This window comes from Protopterus annectens, chromosome 1.part1, assembly GCF_019279795.1.
Source record: "Protopterus annectens isolate FY-2018-M chromosome 1.part1, PAN1.0, whole genome shotgun sequence".
NCBI lineage: Eukaryota > Metazoa > Chordata > Ceratodontiformes > Protopteridae > Protopterus > Protopterus annectens.
The window spans coordinates 846,880,438-846,897,912 of record NC_056726.1 but is presented as its reverse complement, the minus strand read 5'-3'; the positions used below and the strand labels follow the sequence as shown (position 1 = coordinate 846,897,912).

The following is a 17,475-nucleotide window of genomic DNA, read 5'->3' as shown; positions in this document are numbered from 1 at the left end:
CTCCAATGTAAGTGTTCCTCCGTTTCCTTAACATTCATAATCCTCCTTTCTCTTCCCTTTCTCTCAATAACCTTTCATGCATTTTGCTAGTGTATTCAGGCTAATGTACTGCACCTTGTTGCTAACTATGTCTCTGTTACTGCTAGTTAATACTCCCAGCTATTTCAGTCTTTCTTTTGATTTTTAATACTGTTTACAAATAGAAAATACTGATTGTAAATAATATATTTCCTTCTATTTTCACCTTTTTTTACTCCATTAATATTGTACATTTAACTTCCTTGATGTGCTTCTTTGTACTTTATTCCTGCCTTCTGCTCTGTAAATAATCCTGATGTATATTCCCAGTGCTTTGTAATTAATCGTGATGCAATTCTGTTGGTATTTTTGTTGTGTGAGGTCCTTTAGGGATAAAAGCACAGAAATGTTATTTAAAGTTTGTGGAACTTTTCAAAACTGAAAATGTGCCCTTTTAGCCCAGTTGGACCAACTTAGTAAACAACTGCAAATAAAATAAATAAGTAAATACATCACTACTAGCATGTTACCAAAGTGAAATGCTTATCCAGCCAAAAAACATAGTGGTTGTACTTGTCGAACAATTCTATATAAACTTCACAGTAAGTAAAGACTAGTGTGCTGCACCAACAGGAAGAGTCATTACTCAATGAAGTGCAGATATGATAAATTCTGTCGCAAATTACATTAAAGACTTAAGTTCCTTGGGACAACACAATGTACCTAGTATTTCCTATACAGAATCAATTAAAATATATCCAAACCCATGTTTAACCATGTTAAAAAGTTAGTCTTGTTAAAATTTTAGACTATAGATACATCCCTGATTTATGGCAACAGGCTTTAGTGGTACTAGTTCACAAAGGAACATGTATCAGGTCCAAACAATACAGACCTATTAACCTGACTAGACTTCCATGTAAATCAAGGCAAGAGCCATAATGGAGCTTATCCAGAGTTACACAAGGACGCTACTTCTGTTAAGTTATGGAACAGTATGTGTTAATGAGATGTCTTACACATTTCTGAATCCTGTGATATTATTTTAAAAGATAGCAGCAGCAACAGCAGCTGATGAATTACTGATGAGGCATTCTGGTTATGTTGACTTTTACTAGGCATTTAGCAGCATACTTTGTAAGAAAGTAATTGACAAATTGGAAGCATTAAATGTCAAACCATGTGTAGTTTATTCTGAGAACATTGGTTAAGTAACATGACACAGCAAGTCAGGGTACATCTTGGTGGGTGATATCAGAGATGTCCTATGTGGTTCCATACTAGGGCCACATCTTTTCAAACTTTTCTTAAAAGTGGAATTTAGGCTTTGGATAATCAGATGTACATTTTTGCACATTTTTAAAATACATTTACTTCAGTAAAACACTCCAAAGTTCTCCAAGATAATATCAAGAAATATCTTTTCCATTACTGATGACCTCACATTTAATGCTAACAGTTGAATGAAAAGGGATAGCAAATAAAGCATAAATTATGTTTACAAAATAAATTGGCACATTATAAATGATGAGGTCATCATTAAAAAATGTAGGGACCATAATCAACAACTTAAACATTGACCATTTTCTATACAACAAAGTTACAAAAGCATATTCTGGAGTCCTCTGAATTTGAAAGGACCTGTGTAGTCATATTATATCCTTTTATATCCCAGTGATCCAACCTGGTGTTGAATTCATTGCTGGATTATGTAACCTTTGAATAAACCACTTGAAACAACATGAAAAGCTACAGTAATTCCTTATTAGAAAAAAATCATGCAAGTGGAAAGCTTAAAGCAGGGAGGCTTAAGTAACTGTCATTGTATTCTGGTTCTTATAGCTTTCTCATAACTAACTTCTGCCTTGCCTACAACACAATGGCTCATAAGTTTATAGGATGATACTAGGCTTTTGGCCCAAAGGTCCTTATAAGCCTGGCCAAGAATTTCGCCCATGTTCCCTCAAAGTCAGCACTTCTTTCCCCTTTCCAGCAGGGACACAGGTGAGATCCCATGGGTGTATTTTCTGTTTCCCATCTAGTTGTCCAGGTTCATCCTGAAGAGAGCTATAGAGGTACTGTACTTGACATGGAGAGGGAGTCTATTCCACAGATGGGGGAAGTCTTTGGGACAAATATCTATCCTGTCCAATGCTTGTTTGCTTTCAGTTTTAGTCTGTACTTGGAAAAACACTGCTGGTGAAGATAACACCAGATCAGGTAGGTTACTGTTAAAAGTAAATTATCAGTAATAGAATGCAATGTGACAAGATTGTTATAAGATGCAGTACACTGTTTCTTCCAAGATTATGGAACAGGTTTTCCCTTGCAGTTAGACATTCAAAACATTGCTGACTTCCTTCATAAAGAATCTTTATATATTATAGCTATCTGTCTATATCACACACTGTTTGTCTTTTTCTCCTGTTTTTCTCATTTTGTGTGTGTGTGTGTGTGTATTGGGTCTATATCAGTTCATCGATGGTTCATTTCTACAAACCTTCATTCATCGACCGTAATACAGCAAATGTTCACATCAGTGAACGTTTACTTCAAGAAACAACATACCCAGGGAAAGGAATGAGTTGCCTATCATTCACATATTTCAACCATCACACAAAGCACAATATTTCAAACACAACCATGTGGGGGGCTACACCTCCCCAACTATTTATACCAACCCTGAGATTGCACTACAGTGGGGGAAAAGACAAATTTCTTATGATGGCCAACTTATTCCTTTCTCTGGGTAAGTCGTTCGTTGAAGTAAACATTCACTGTATTAGAGTCGATGAACAAAGGTTCATGGAAATGCATCTTTGACAAAGTGACAAAGTGATATAGACCCATATATTTGTATCTATCTATCGGTCTATTTATATAGATATACATGTGTATGGTTTCCTAATTTTTTTTGAGCTCCCCTTTAGTGGAATGAAGCCATGAAATCTTTATTTTTTTTTCTGTTTTTCTGTTTTGCGGTCGAGTGGTCCTTCCTGTGTGCTATTGTGTGATCTTGGAATTTATATATTTTAAGAGTTGTGGGGGGGGGGGGGGCTTGCCTCTCTGTAAAAAGAAAAAAATGTTTGTTTTTTTTTGACAGATTGACACTGTTTGCCTTTTAGTCTGCTGGACATAGTCATATAGCTATACTTATGTGTATATATTTATAAGCATCAGGTTACAGCATTCAGAAGCATCTCTGTCATATTACTTCTTCTGAACGAATTATAGCTAGGCTTTGGCATTTGTTCAGCCACATGCTTCATATTTCATGCTTCTTGCATTTCCATTTTTACATGTTAGTTTTATTGAATTGGTTAGCTCTGTAGCAGTTGCACTGCTGCTTGCCCATATGCCTCCTTCTTTTGAATTGTTCTCCCAAGACTGCACCATAGTTTGTGTTTTATTTGTTTTAATCTTTGTGCATTTTTCCTTTGAACTTTTGTGTTTTTCCATCAGTGGTTTTCTTAATGCAGAAACATTCCTTTCCTATATGACTGCTGCTACACCATGAGCTTTTTTTCTAAGCTTCCCCTCCTCTCTCTCTCTCCCTCCCCCTCCCTTGTCCCTGTTTTTATTGGTTGTGGATTACTCTTCATTCCAGTGTATTTCGTGAACTCAGGTGAAATTATGCTTGCAGGCCAGTATATGAGGAAGCTATATATTTGTAGGTCTTATATACAGTCTGTCTAGAGACAGAGTTTGCACATGAATTGACTCTTCCTTTGGTTAATGAAATGAAAATCATTTAATTTTATGTTTAATTAGACCCTTCCAAGGACATTATAGTTTTGGGCTATAGCTATCAAGGTCTGCTTTTCTAGAGGACCTGTAGTACCATTTTGTGGTCCATCTCCATACCTGCTTTTATCCAGGTTCTCCTTAGGTTCGTTTTTCCTCTCTTCCATACATAACATCTTGACAATTCTTCATATCGGAAAAAAGGACTTACTGCCGTATACTGCTCTGAAGAAGTTGACGGCTGATACTGCACTGAAAAAGCTCGTCTGTTATGTAACTTTATGTAAATTCTTGCCATCACTTCAGCTCTTCAGGAATATCTGTTAGGTATGCCTTCCAACCTGTGGACAGAAAGAAAGAAAATGTTTACTCTTTGCTTAGTCCCCACCACTGTGGCTGGAAAGAATTATGACTACAAGGCCTTTATCCTCAACATAGGAAGTTTTCTTAGGCATGGCAGTGTGGATCCTCTTAATATCAAGGTCTTACCCATCTAGGAACTGCCAGGCATATCTTAGCTGAAGAAGCAACTAGCTCTTGACATCCTGTTCATGTGTATAATAAAGGCCTTCTGACTGAAACGCTCTTGACGATCTGTTGCAGTAGTGTACGTTAACTATGTAACAGCCTTTCTTCTAGAAACTGTGTTGTACAGTACTTAGATAGGATTTGTTGTGTGGCACATTTTCTTTACGTTTCTTTGATGTTCATCGTTCTCACTATTGCAGTAGCCTTTTGGCTAAATGGGTTGTCTCCTGTCTAGGGTACAAAAACAGCCGGCTTTATGTAGCTGTGGCTGCCTCCCACACCTTCACTGTGACTCCTGATTGGTTAGCCCAAAGGGAAATCAGCAGTCATGGTGAAGAAGTATTCAGTAGTTTATTGCCTCATTGAGAGGAAGCAGATCTGAGGTTCTTCAGAAGCGGAATCGGCCTTGAAGATTCATTTCTGGCATATAAGTCCCTTCAGGGGAGCCCTTCCACACAGAATTTGTTGCTGTTTTAAGAAAGTACTTAGTATTTTATTTTGTGACTAAAAACAGTATTTCCCTTTTAAGAAACACATCATTTTTTTTTCACAGATATCTGAAGTTTCCTGTCAGGGACCGTTATTTTTAACTAAATACTTATTTTGTTGTTTAGGGCTATTTTGTCGTAAGTATGTACTGTTCATGTTAAACTTTTAGTTGATCTGTGAGAATTAAAAGGTTGAGAAGTGTTTTAAATGGGCAGAAAATATTTTGAATATAGTGAGCGCTTGTATACAGTTTGGAACTACTTATTTGTTATCTTTGCTGTAAGTGTACATTTTAGACAACTGCATTATTTCTGACAGGGATTTTACTATTTTTCTGTTAAGTTACAGAAAAAGGGACTATGGAATTAAGTGTAAAAATGTGTGTGTTGCTTGTGAACACCTCTATTACAACTTACTTTCTAACCAACTTGTTTCAGCACTGCTTACCAGCTTTCAGTCCTTGGACTTGGCTGCATCATAGATACTTAATCTAGTTCTGCTGGCTGTTCTTGTGCTCTACCTAAAAAGAAGAAACAACATTTGAAGAGCCCTTGCAGTTAGCTGTTGAATGAAACTGTTGTGGCCATCCATTGTCCCTCACACCACTCACTTTCGTCTCCGGGTTCATCTGGTGTAGTCCTTTTAGCCACCAAGGACCAGGGAGTCAGCCAAATTCTCTTTGGGTGTTCCAGTAACTGTTAGGGGCATGGAAGAACCATCTTCTTTGAGTCAAGGAGACATGCTAGGGGATACTTCACCAAGCTGCTCTGGTCTACTAAATCTGGCTGAACTGCCATCTCCTAGTCAGTTTTCAGTCATGGTGTTACCTGCAAGGGAAAAAACAGAAGGTTAGACATTGTTCACGTGAAGACACACTGTCTCTTAGAAAATATGATATTCTTTCTTTAGCCAGTTAATACAGGCTGTTAATCCTGATGCTCAGAAATATTTACTATGGAGCAATGTCTCTAAAGATTTTTAAAAGCGTTTCAGAGTCTGCAGAAAATAAGTAATTTTGAAATCAACTTTATTTCAGAGGAGCCTAACTAATGTGATACAAGTTTTTAACCACCTGTAATTGTTGACTGTTTTCTTTCTCTTATGATATACAAGTTTCTGTGATGTTTCTTTAAATTTTCAGACATTGTGTAATTAACTTACAACCACTCACATTCAGGTTTTGATTATTTTAACAGTTTGTTTGTGACAATACACCATTCTGATGAAGTTTCCATGGGTGAAACGAAAGTGCTTGTTTGTTGTGGATATTTTGTATTAAACTTTATACCATATTGGTTTGGCTTGGCTTTGTCTTTGCCTACAAGTGTATGGACCTTTATTGGCTTTCTTGTCTGTTACTGTTTATATGTTTAAAAGGTTCAGAATGAGTATACTCTTCTCTGTCTATGGGCAAGACCATCCTGAAGATTTCTTCACTCTTACTGCTCATTTACCTCCTTTGGGATGACTAGTCAGTAGTCAGAGTGAATGTGTGGGAGAGAGGCAGAGCTTTGTGATGAAGTTGTCTGGCTATTGTATCCAAGGCAGGATACAACCCATATAGAGTAATGGCAGTGAGGAATTTGAGCATCTACTGTTATGGTAAGTGTAACTTGCACAACTGTCCTTTCAGATCATTAAATACAGTAAAAAATGAAATTACTGAGTTCTTTTGCTGTTGCCGGTTATAGCCTTATATTGCTTTTGCTGAAAATGTTTGTGTACACTTTTGCTGTATTATTGTATTCAGTATAAATTTTTACTTTCTGCTTTTATGGTTTCTTTGTTGTGCATAATTGTTTTCACTAAATGTTGTTTGAATTATAAGAATACCACACACCACAGCTGCATGCCTTTACAATAATTATAAAGCTCACTTGTGCCTTTTTGTTGGTTTCAGTTTCACCTTAGTAAAGAAAACAGAGGCAATGAAGGAACATGCATTGGAGTGTCTCGCTGGCCTGTGAGAGATTTTAACCACCGCACCTCATCAGACATGTGGCTGTACCGTGCATATAGTGGAAATCTGTATCATGCAGGGGAGATGAGCAGGATACTGCCTGCATTCACACAAGGAGATTTTATCACCTGTATGCTCGACATGGAGGCTAAGACTATTTCTTTTGCCAAGAACAATGAGGTAGCGCTTGCAAGTCCTTGACAAGGGGTGATGCTTATGGTCATATAGCTGCTTCATTTGTTAGGGAAAATGGGGGCCATTTGGAGGTAGTCGTTAGACTAGTTTTGGTTGTTTGCTGTTTACTACACCAAGTCACTGTGGTAGTCACCTTGATGCACTACTTACATACTGACTTTGTTTAGTGGCTTTTTCTGTTTTATTGGTTGTCTAAACATCTGCATTGCCTTGCTGATTACTGCTTCTCTGTGTTGATTTGTAATTTATTGGACTTCATCTGTATTATTACTGTTGTCATATATTCTACTTTTTTCATTTACATGCCTAATCTCTGCTTCCATGAGACCACGGTCTTCTCCTACATCTAGTATATGTTGCCAACTTGCCAGGACTAGATACTTTGAGGCAATATAGAAACTACCTCAGACCCCCTTGTACCATATTAATGCTACCTGATACAGAAGTCACTTGAAAAGTGTAAATAGCTAACCAAACAGGAAACTGCCATCTCACTTACCAAGGTTGTTAGCAAGCAAAGTACTCCCAACACCAATGCATTGCAATCCAATAAAAACATTTAAACCACATATGCCGAGGTACTGATAAATATCTTTTCCTGAGTCTCCCAGGCAAAGCACTGGTAAACTTAGACCTCAGCAATATATTAATACCTTACCAGCAACACACACACACACACACACACACACCAGTATCCAGTGTTTTCTCCCCAAACAAGAGTCACCGAAGCTGCATATGTAATCCATTAAGGCTGTTCGAGCATGCTGCCATACATGACAATGTACTATTCATAGGTGACTCTACAGACAGGCACACACACATCCCACTCACCAGACTGAGCAGTGATAGAGTCATGGATAGCAGTCTGTCAGGTGCTAGAATTTATGAAGTCACTTGTCTTGGGCTGTTAGATCCTTTCACCTATTTATGCATATGACATGGTTGTAGCTTTTGTGGGAGAGAATAATCTTAGGAGCGCCACACTAGGCGAAGATACCGAAACTTATTGCTGAGCTTTCAAGTATTTATGGCAGAGGCTGAGAAGTAGCTAGTCTTAAATACCATCTTGATATTACCACAAATTATGCCACAGTACAGGTAGAAAACAGGTGACTAACATTTGACTCCATAACTGACATTATTCAAGAGGGATCCAGTAATAGGTTCATAGGTTAGTACTAGACTAACTGCCCTTGTGGGCCATTTTAAGCCTAGCCAGTTACCCCCTGTGAGAATCAAACCCTGCACCTTGTGTCTGTAAGGTAAGCACAAATGTGTGTCATCTGAGGTAGAGATGGTCAACAATCCTCCCTGCTCAGTCCTCATATTGACAAAAGCACACTCTACCCTAGTAGTGCCTTTTTAGGCAGAGTCAGTCTTACTGACCTTTCAAGCCAGTATAAGTTTGGTACTGCTCAGTGCTAGACATCAAAACAAGGACCTGCCCAGCCTTGAAGCCTTCCTAGTCCTTCTGTGCATACACGTTTCTGTTGTTGGATTTAGTGCCTGCCATTCATTCAGATCTTCTTGTGGGGAAAAGAGAGGGTATCTGGAGGGGATGTATCAATGTTGTTGTTGTATCTTTCAGCTTTTCCCGGTTAGGGGTCGCCACAGCGGAACTCCGGTCCGCTAATGATTGGCAGTAGATTTTTACGTACCGACTTGCCAGGCTTGATGCACAACCTTCAACGAAGGTATGCCCATTCACCCATGTCTCCACACAGAAGACGCTTTAGCTGAGAATCGAACAGGACAACGTCTTATTGTGAGGTGACAATGCTACCGCAGCACCACCACCGCAGCTGGAGGGGATGTTTCAATATTCATCCAAAATCCCCTAGCTTTATTTCTAATCTAACAAGTACATTTCCTTGAACTACTGGATATCCTAGTATCAGAAAACAAGTTTAGTTACCATATCATTATAAATATTTACTAGGATAAATTGCCACCAGAGCTGTGCAGGTGAAAGGATCTCCATGTTTTTCTGTCTGGATAATTGTCTTCTAATAGCCATGTACATAGATTCCCTGGAACTCTTTGTGCCTTGAGCACTCCCTTAGTTACATTGCATGGTGATTAAGAAGTTCTATGTGACTCCTTTGCTGAGGAGTAGTATGTGGGGTATGTTAGCTCTAAATATTCTGTGTCTAGGTCAATGAGTTGCATGTCATGTGGTACACCTTTCTTCTACAAAATCATTCTGAACAAGCACCACATGGAGGATGGTGCAATATTTCAGTTGTACACTGAGCATTCTAATATACTTCCAGATGTTATGTGGTATCAGAGTTAGGAAATGTATAAATGTGTACAGAAGTATGATTTGTAATCAGACGATATTCTACCTGCATCCACAAGGAATTTTCTCATTACAAGGCAACTGAGCAGAAAGTTAAAAGCTTTGGATCCAGAAATTAAATCTGTTCATTATTCTGAGCAGAAAAGCATGCCACAGTTCTGCATATTGCTGCAGAAGAAGCATAGAGCATATTACTTGTTTTATTTTTCTTAATAGGAGAGAAGTATAACAACAGCAGTTAGAGAGATGTTCAGAGAGTATGGCAGCCTGGAAGGAAATTGCTATTTATTCACTGTTTGGTCTTTATTGGGGTGGGGTGTGGGGCATATAGAGACTTCAGATACTTGCTTACGGTACTGATCTAAAAAAATCAAACCAAAAGTTGTGAATTTGGTTTGTTGCATGGTTAATTAGTAAGCGTCAGAATAATTTGAAAATTTAACACATGATGAAACAACGTTAAGACTGTTAAGAGAAGCAGACCCATAGTTATCAGATGCTATATGTGCAGAGCAAACGTAATTGACAGTATGTGTAAAAGAATTAACAGAAGAACTGGTATTTGTAAGATATAATGGGCATCAGATAAAAAGCCCAAAATGTGAAAAAACAGTGAAAGTCTGTTGTAACAGCAATGTCTGCAAGAAACAGAACCATGAGGTGCACAGAAAATATGCAGTGAAAACTCACACCTCTCAAATTAGGTATGGCTATAAGCAAGAAAAGAAGCATCATCCTGGTTTTAAATAGTTTTGTAGAATCTGTGCTGTATGGAGTCATTTCAGAAAGATCTGCAATAGAAAATAGAAAATGTTCAAAGGAATGAGCTTATTGGTGAAAAGAAACATGACAATGAACTTTAGAGATGACACAGTGAAGTCTGAAAATGCATCAAAGGCATTGAGATAAGGATCCAAGTCAGACTGCTGGTCACAAATTCTGCTAATGATCACACTGTTAAATTAAAAGTAACCACAAAAAGTGTAGTATTTTGTCTCAAGATTCATGTGAAACACCAGTGCTAAAAGGCAATCAAAAGAGTTATGTGTGACATTGTTAACACATTAGTCTACCAAGTAAAGTGTTTTGAGTCAACAATTACTGCTGTGAATATAAAAATAAGATGCAAAAGTCCATTTCAAATGCAACTCTTAAGGAAGTAATACCTCCTAATGTTTTAGGTCATTTGGCTGGTAAGATGCTTGGACATTAAAATTAGTTTACAGCATGAAAGCAAAGACTGAATGAGATATATTGAGTATTTTGCAGTGGCATAACAGTGGTATCATGATATCCTGTATGTCTGCTAAATACTCACACACTTGGAAAGTTTACCAGGAAAAGATCAAATACAGATTTGACGCTACACTATGCTACCTCAGGTAGGCATTACTAAAAAGTATGCTAGTCCCTAAATTAGAATGTAACCTCCCCCTAATATCACATGGCAACAATACCACTGCAGAAAAAGCCTCAAAAAGTTTAAAACACATTTTGTTGCTTTATAAACCTTTCAGACAGTTACTTGAGATTGCCAGTCTTTTCCTTGTCATGGAGAGAGCTGCATACCCTACTGTCCTATCATCTTGTATAACCTAGTGAATAATGGTATCTTCCTTCCTCTTGCAACCAAACTAAGAGCAACAGTAACCCATTATGTTGTATACATTCAATTGCTGGTTACTACAGATTTGCAGACTGGACTTCAATGTAAATAGTTCCGAACATTCCGGAGTAAAACTCAGTCCAGCAGTACTTTTTTTTTTACAAATATCTTTACTGAATTATCACTTGTGACATAGGCAAATTTACATTCATATAAAAGTAATCACACTATAATTAATATAACAAACAATGTGAAGTTGTTCAATCTCGCCGTTCATTCTTCACTGATGGGTTCGGTGCCGATCCTCAGCTCTGACACGGCCGTTTAGTAAAGCTCAAAGATTACCAGTAGCTCAAGACCAAGTCCCTTATCCCATGATGTAGTGCTGGAATTACCTCAGATCTTGTTTGCCGTGGCACTGATCTCTTGGTTTCCAGCTCTGCTCAGGACTTTTTCAACGAAATAACAAGTTTTTCTTAAAAATTTTTCACATATTTCAAATCTTCTCTATTGCTTACTGTTTCCCTTATCCAGAATAGTATTATCTTTTTTGGGCCTTGTTAGTTTTAGTGGCCTTTCTTTGCTAGTGTGGGCTTCGGCCTTTAGTAGTGTAGTTTAGTGCATTTTGGTAGTTAGGTATTTTTCTTGTTTCTTATTATGTCGGAAGATAAAGACAGACATCCTAAGTCTGGTTTCAAAAAATGTCCTGACTGTGGACAAAAGATGTGTTTATTGTCTGAGTGAGGTGCACTTTCAGGAGTCCTGCAGTATCTGCCACTCCTTTTCCACTAGAGTGCTTGCTGAGAGGAAGAGAAAGCTCATGGATAGGGGTCTTCTTAAGCACGACTTTGTGGAAGCTTTGACTGACCAGGATGGAGCCAGCAAGTCATCAAAGTCCTCCAAATCCTCTTCAGTCTCTAAGTCAAAGAAGTCTAAGAAAGTGGAACTTGCTGTGACTTCGGCTCCACAGCCTTCGGAGCCGACAGTCTTTTCCTTTTGGACCCGGGACACTGCCTTGGAACCGGTCTCCGAATCTCCTTCTTCTCCATTACTCCAGTCGGGACCATCGGTGCATTGCTCCAGGTCCTCTCTTAGTTTTTCTGATTCGGACATGGATCGGCTGGTACAGAAGCTCTTAAAGGGACTAGGCCTAGCTAAATTGCTGTTGGCTCCAACCCAGGTGTCAGAACTGAAGATTACTACCCAGAAATCGACTGCTCCTCCTCCGAGCCGTAGCGGATTTTCAGAGCCAGAAGAGACTGACCTGATGGTTGTAGAACCCTTGGAGCCAACACCTGTCCCAGTGTCATCGGCTCCATCTACTCGGACATCCTCGGCGCCGACTGGGGGCTCTAGGAGCCGACACTCTCCGGTCGGGTCCGGGGAGAATAGTTGCACTGACCTGTACTGACTCTTCCTCTCGGGGCCTCGACGCGGGTGAGCTCGGCTCCTACCTCGGGGGTGGAGCCCATGGCATTGATGCTGGAGGGAATCACGGTTCCTTCAGGTCCATCAACTCCTTCTCATCAGAGTCGTGATGCCTTCGAAGCCATGAAGCGAGTACTGTCTCCTAAGACTTCCTCATCACTAGGTCTGGCATCTTCTTCCCCTAAAGTGCCGGTGTCTGCTTCTCCTTCCATCGGCCACCCCAAGCGTGGAGACCTGGAGCCTCAGGTAGCCCCACTGGGCGTCCCCTGCTCTTCTGAGACTTCCCCAGAGGTTCCCACTGAGGAAGTTCCCAGAAAGAGAGTGTGCAAGAGGAGGCACTAGGACTCCCCACAGGAGTCATTGACATCTGACACTGACTTGAATGAGTCAGAAGGGTCCCCTCAATCCCTCTCTGAGGACATCTCCTTTGCAGAGATCCTTGAGATCCTTTGGCAGAGGGGTGATTGGCAGTCCAAAAACCCTACTGAGGACGAGTCGGTTCTTCTGAAGGCTTTTGGGTCTCAACCTTCCATCTCCTGGGTGTCTCCATCCTATGATGAGCTTATGCAACTGGTCTCTTTTAGGGCATGGGAGTCTCCGGAGTCCATGGAACCTGTCCCTTGGAGGCCAAATAAGTTTATCTCTGCCCCACGGATAAAACCTTTTTGTCTAAGGGGAGTCCCATTGGTGCCATGGTGGTGGTGGCGGCAGCCACCAAGAAGGAATTGTCTGAAACTTCTGCGTCTATCCATCCTCCTAGCAGAGATTCTAGGATCATGGATAGATGTGGGAAATGCATGTTCAGTTCAGCGACTTTCATCCTTTGATCACTAAACTATCTGACCCATTTCACCAGACTGCAAGGAGACCTCCTTAAGGAGTTGGGAGATGCTCTTCAGGGTGCTGTAGCTGCAGGTGTCAATGACGAGGTTTCTGCCCAGCTTGCTACCCTTAATGCCATTGCGAACTTGTCCATGCGTCTCATATCATATGCAGCAGATGGGTCAAGTAGGGCTGCAGGAGCAGGGATTGCTGTTCTTAGGCATGTCTGGATGTGCCTCTCTTCTTTCGCAGAGCCCTTCAAGTCTTCATTCGTAAATACCCCATTTGATGGCTCATCCTTGTTTGGGCCTAAGGTAAAGCAAACATTGATCAGGTGTGAACAGTAGGGAAAGACTCTGTCTGCTGTCGGAGTCCGCTTTTCTACCCCTACTTGACCTTACCCCAAAGGCCAAAGGGGAGGAAAGATGTGGTTCCATAAAGCCCAAGGAGCCTTTCAGGACACACATAGAGAACCTTCCTCCAGGGGCAGAGGAGGAGGTAATAATGGAAGACGCTGCCCTCACGGCACAGGGGGTCCACAACACCAGGGTGACAGAGTTAATTTTTCTGGCCAACTCTATGAGCACTCCTAAGAGGAGGCCCGACTGTCCTTCTCTGGAGGTGGTCGGGGGTCACTTATCTTTGTACCCAGAAGCCTGGTTTGATATGACAAATGACAGATGGGTACAAAGCATCATTTCCAGAGGATATTTCATACCGTTCTCCTCTCCACCCATTCCCATCAAGAGAATCCCGGACGTTCCACCCAGTTACAGGAACAAGCAACCATAGAGGTCCGCAAGTTGCTAGAAAAAAGTCATCCAACCAGTCCCAGCAGACCAAACAGGATTCAGAACTTACTCAAGATTCTTTTTGGTTCCAAAGAAAACAGGGGACTGGAGACCCATTTTGGACCCCAGCAGACTGAAGCAATTTGTAAAAAAAAGAGAAGTTTCGGATGGTCATGCTTCAGTCCATACTCCCCTTTTTAGGGAAGGACAATTGGATGTGCTCGATTGATCTCAAGGATGCGCACTACCACATAAAAATGGCCAGACCATCAAGAGATCATCTGCGTTTCCAGCTGGGAGCCAGTCACTACCAGTTTTGAGCCCTGCCCTTTGGTCTCACTACAGCCCCCAGAGTTTTTACCAAATGTATGGCAGTGGTCATGGCTCACTTGAGGCGGCTAGGATTTCAGGTGTTTCCATACCTAGATGATTGGCTCCTTACCTCTACCACCAGGCATCAACTGATTCAGGCAACAGAATCCACTCTGAGACTCTGCAACCACTTAGGCATTACGGTCAACTTCGAAAAGTCTGCCTTGTTGCCATCGCAGCATATTGTCTTTATAGGGGCAGAGTTAGACACTTCAAACACCACTCTACATCTTCCAGTCGAAAGGGTATCAATTCTTCACCAACACATCACATTACTGGTTTCAAAGAACAGAGCTCCAGCCGCAGAGGTCTTGAAAGTTCTAGGTTTGATGGTGGCAGCAATTTTAGCCATTCCATTGGCGAGGATGCATATGCGGATTCTTCAATGGCTCCTGTTCACTCAATGGTCTTACCACGAGTTGCCAGTGAACTATATGATTCTTATTACAAACTCTTGCAAGAGGGATCTTCAGTGGTGGTTGACGTCTCTACATGTTACAATAGGACGCCCCTTTGTACTTCCCCCTCCAGCAGCCACTGTGACCACGGATGCTTCCCTGATAGGGGGGCATTTTCAGAGAAAGACTGCCCAAGGCACATGGATGGATCAAGAGTCACATTTGCATATCAGTGTCCTAGAGATGAGAGCAGTACTTCTGGCATTGCAGTACTTTCAGGACTCTCATCCTCTAGGGACAATTGCCATACAGACAGACAGCATGTCAGTGGTCTGGTATTTGAACAAACAGGGTGGGACCAAGTCTTACCTCATTTGCCGAGAAGTCCTCAAAGTTTGGCAGTGGGCTGTGTCATCCCAGTCGCTTTCTGTTGGCAATGCACATCCTGGGGAGATCCAACGAGATAGCAGACAAGCTGAACAGGGCAATATTGTTGCCACACGAGTGGTCCCTTAAACAAGAGATTGCGGACAAGATTTTCTGCAAATGGGGCCAGCCTTGTTGCGATCCTTTTGGCAGCCACATCAACACCAAATGCAGAAGCTAATTTTCCCTGATCCCCCCTCCGGGAGAACCCCCGAGAGATGCACTCATACACGATTGACCCCCGGGTCTCCTCTGTGCATTTCCCCCAATTCCTCTGATACCCAGATTTTTACAGAAAGTGAAGTCGCTGGGAAGGACTGTCATTCTTATAGCCCCTCATTGGCCTCGGCAGATTTGGTTTCCATTTCTTTACCGTCATCTCTTGGAGGATCCATGGACCCTGGACCCAGTTCCAGACCTTCTGACACACCCGTCAGGGGACCTCCATCCTTCCTTGCAGTCACTGAAGCTAACTGCTTGGCTGCTCCAGTTCCCCGTATAGCCAGGCTTCATAATCTTTCAGATGACACAAGTCAAAATTTTGTTGGATTCCCACAAACCTTCCATCAGAAAATTGTATCGAAGTAAGTGGAAAAGATTTTCCATTTGGGCTTCTAACAAAAACCTTGATCCTTACCAAGCTCCATTGTCATCCATTCTAGAATTCTTGACCGAGATTTTTCATGAAGGAGCTGCAGCTGCTACCGTTAGGGTCCAGTTAGCAGCTATGTCTAATTTCCATCTAGGTATTGATGGACTGAATATTATGCAACACCAGTTATCAAAGGCCTTCCTCAAAGGTACTTTTCACATGAGACCTCCAGTGAAGACTCCTTATTTTCCCTGGAGTTTGAATTTCATGCTTTCCCATATTATTCTTTCTCCCTTTGAACTAGCATCTTCTTGTGAGCTCAAGTTTCTGTCATGGAAAACTATTTTTCTAGTGGCCATTACTTCTGCCTGCAGAGTGTCAGAGCTTCAGGCATTATCTATCAAGCCTCCATATATGATTTTTCATCCTGACAGAGTATCTCTTAGGACTATCCCTTCTTTTTTGCCTAAAGTATGTTCTGAGACAAACATAAATGCCCTTTTTTCCCCCAACCATACCAACAATTTAGAATACATGCTGCACAAACTTGATGTTCACAGACAGCTTAGATATTATCTGGACAGAACAAAAGACTTTAGAAAGTCAGACCAACTTTTTGTTTCATTTTCTGAAGCCAGAAAAGGTAGAACAGTGGCTAAAACAACTCTTTCTAAGTGGCTTTCAGAATGTATCACCTACACTTACTCATCTGCTAATAGGTCTTTGTTGCATAAAGTGAAGGTGCATTCAACCAGAGCAGTCTCTGCTTCAGCCTTTCAAGCCAAGTTACCTCTTGACAATATCTGTGCTGCAGCCACTTGGTCTAAACCTCACACTTTTATCACTCATTATAAATTGGACAAGGTCTCCAGGGACAGGGCTTCCTTTGGTTCTACGGTCCTGAAACATGTACTCCCGTGAGCCACCCAGGATTTATGGTGCTAGCGACAATACCCTTCAGTGAAGAATGAACAGCGATATTGAACAACTTCACATAAAGAAGTTATGTACTCACCATAATGTTCCATGTGAGATGTTCTATCTCACCTTCATTCTCACGTCCCTCCCTCCTTCCCCCAGCTGGCTGACGGTTGACCTGGAGACTGACTTCATCCTGGTTATTCAATGTTTCTTCCTGTCTGGGGAGATTGGTCCTCTTACTAGCATATGGTGCACGCAGCAGACAAGATCTGAGGTAATTCCAGCAATGCATCATGGGATAAGGGGCTTGGTCTCGAGCTACTGGTATTCTTTGAGCTTTGCTAAACGGCCGTGTCGGAGCCGAGGATTGGCTCCGAACCCATCAGTGAAGAATGAAGGTGAGATGGAACAACTCACATGGAACATTATGGTGAGTACATAACTTCTTTTTTTCTTCACATATGTTGCTATATGTCATATAACCTAAACAATATTACATAAATTATTCAGTTTCTGCCTTTTTTCTTTTTTTTTTTTAAACAAGAAACATCTTTATTAAACTATCACTTACTATATAGGCAGTCATGCACTTATACAAATGAAAACAAACCACACCGACACAACCCTAGTTGCAAGCATTTTACATCACAATCCATACAGACACTCTCCCAGTTGCAAACATTATACATCACTTATAGGATCATAGGTAGGTACTAGGCTATCTGCCCAAGGGCATTTATAAGCCTAGACAGAGTGTGTTGGCTTTCACCTCCCTTTTAGATTAGTTTCCTGGGCCTCTGTCCAGCAGGGCCACTGATGTAATCTCAGGTGTAACTTTACGATTTCCCATCCACTTGTCAAGATTTCTCTTGAAGAGTGTCAG

At 41.0% G+C, this 17,475-nt stretch overlaps 1 protein-coding gene across 1 annotated transcript in view; it reads left to right on the top strand.

The window, feature by feature from the left end:
• Nucleotides 1-17,475, top strand: part of LOC122815150 (probable E3 ubiquitin-protein ligase HERC1) — a 5,886,073-nt gene that overhangs the window by 3,270,096 nt on the left and 2,598,502 nt on the right. Inside the window, exon 37 of the mRNA XM_044087407.1 lies at nucleotides 6,680-6,919. Coding sequence (XP_043943342.1) covers nucleotides 6,680-6,919 — 240 coding nt within the window. The remainder of the gene's footprint in view (nucleotides 1-6,679; nucleotides 6,920-17,475) is intronic.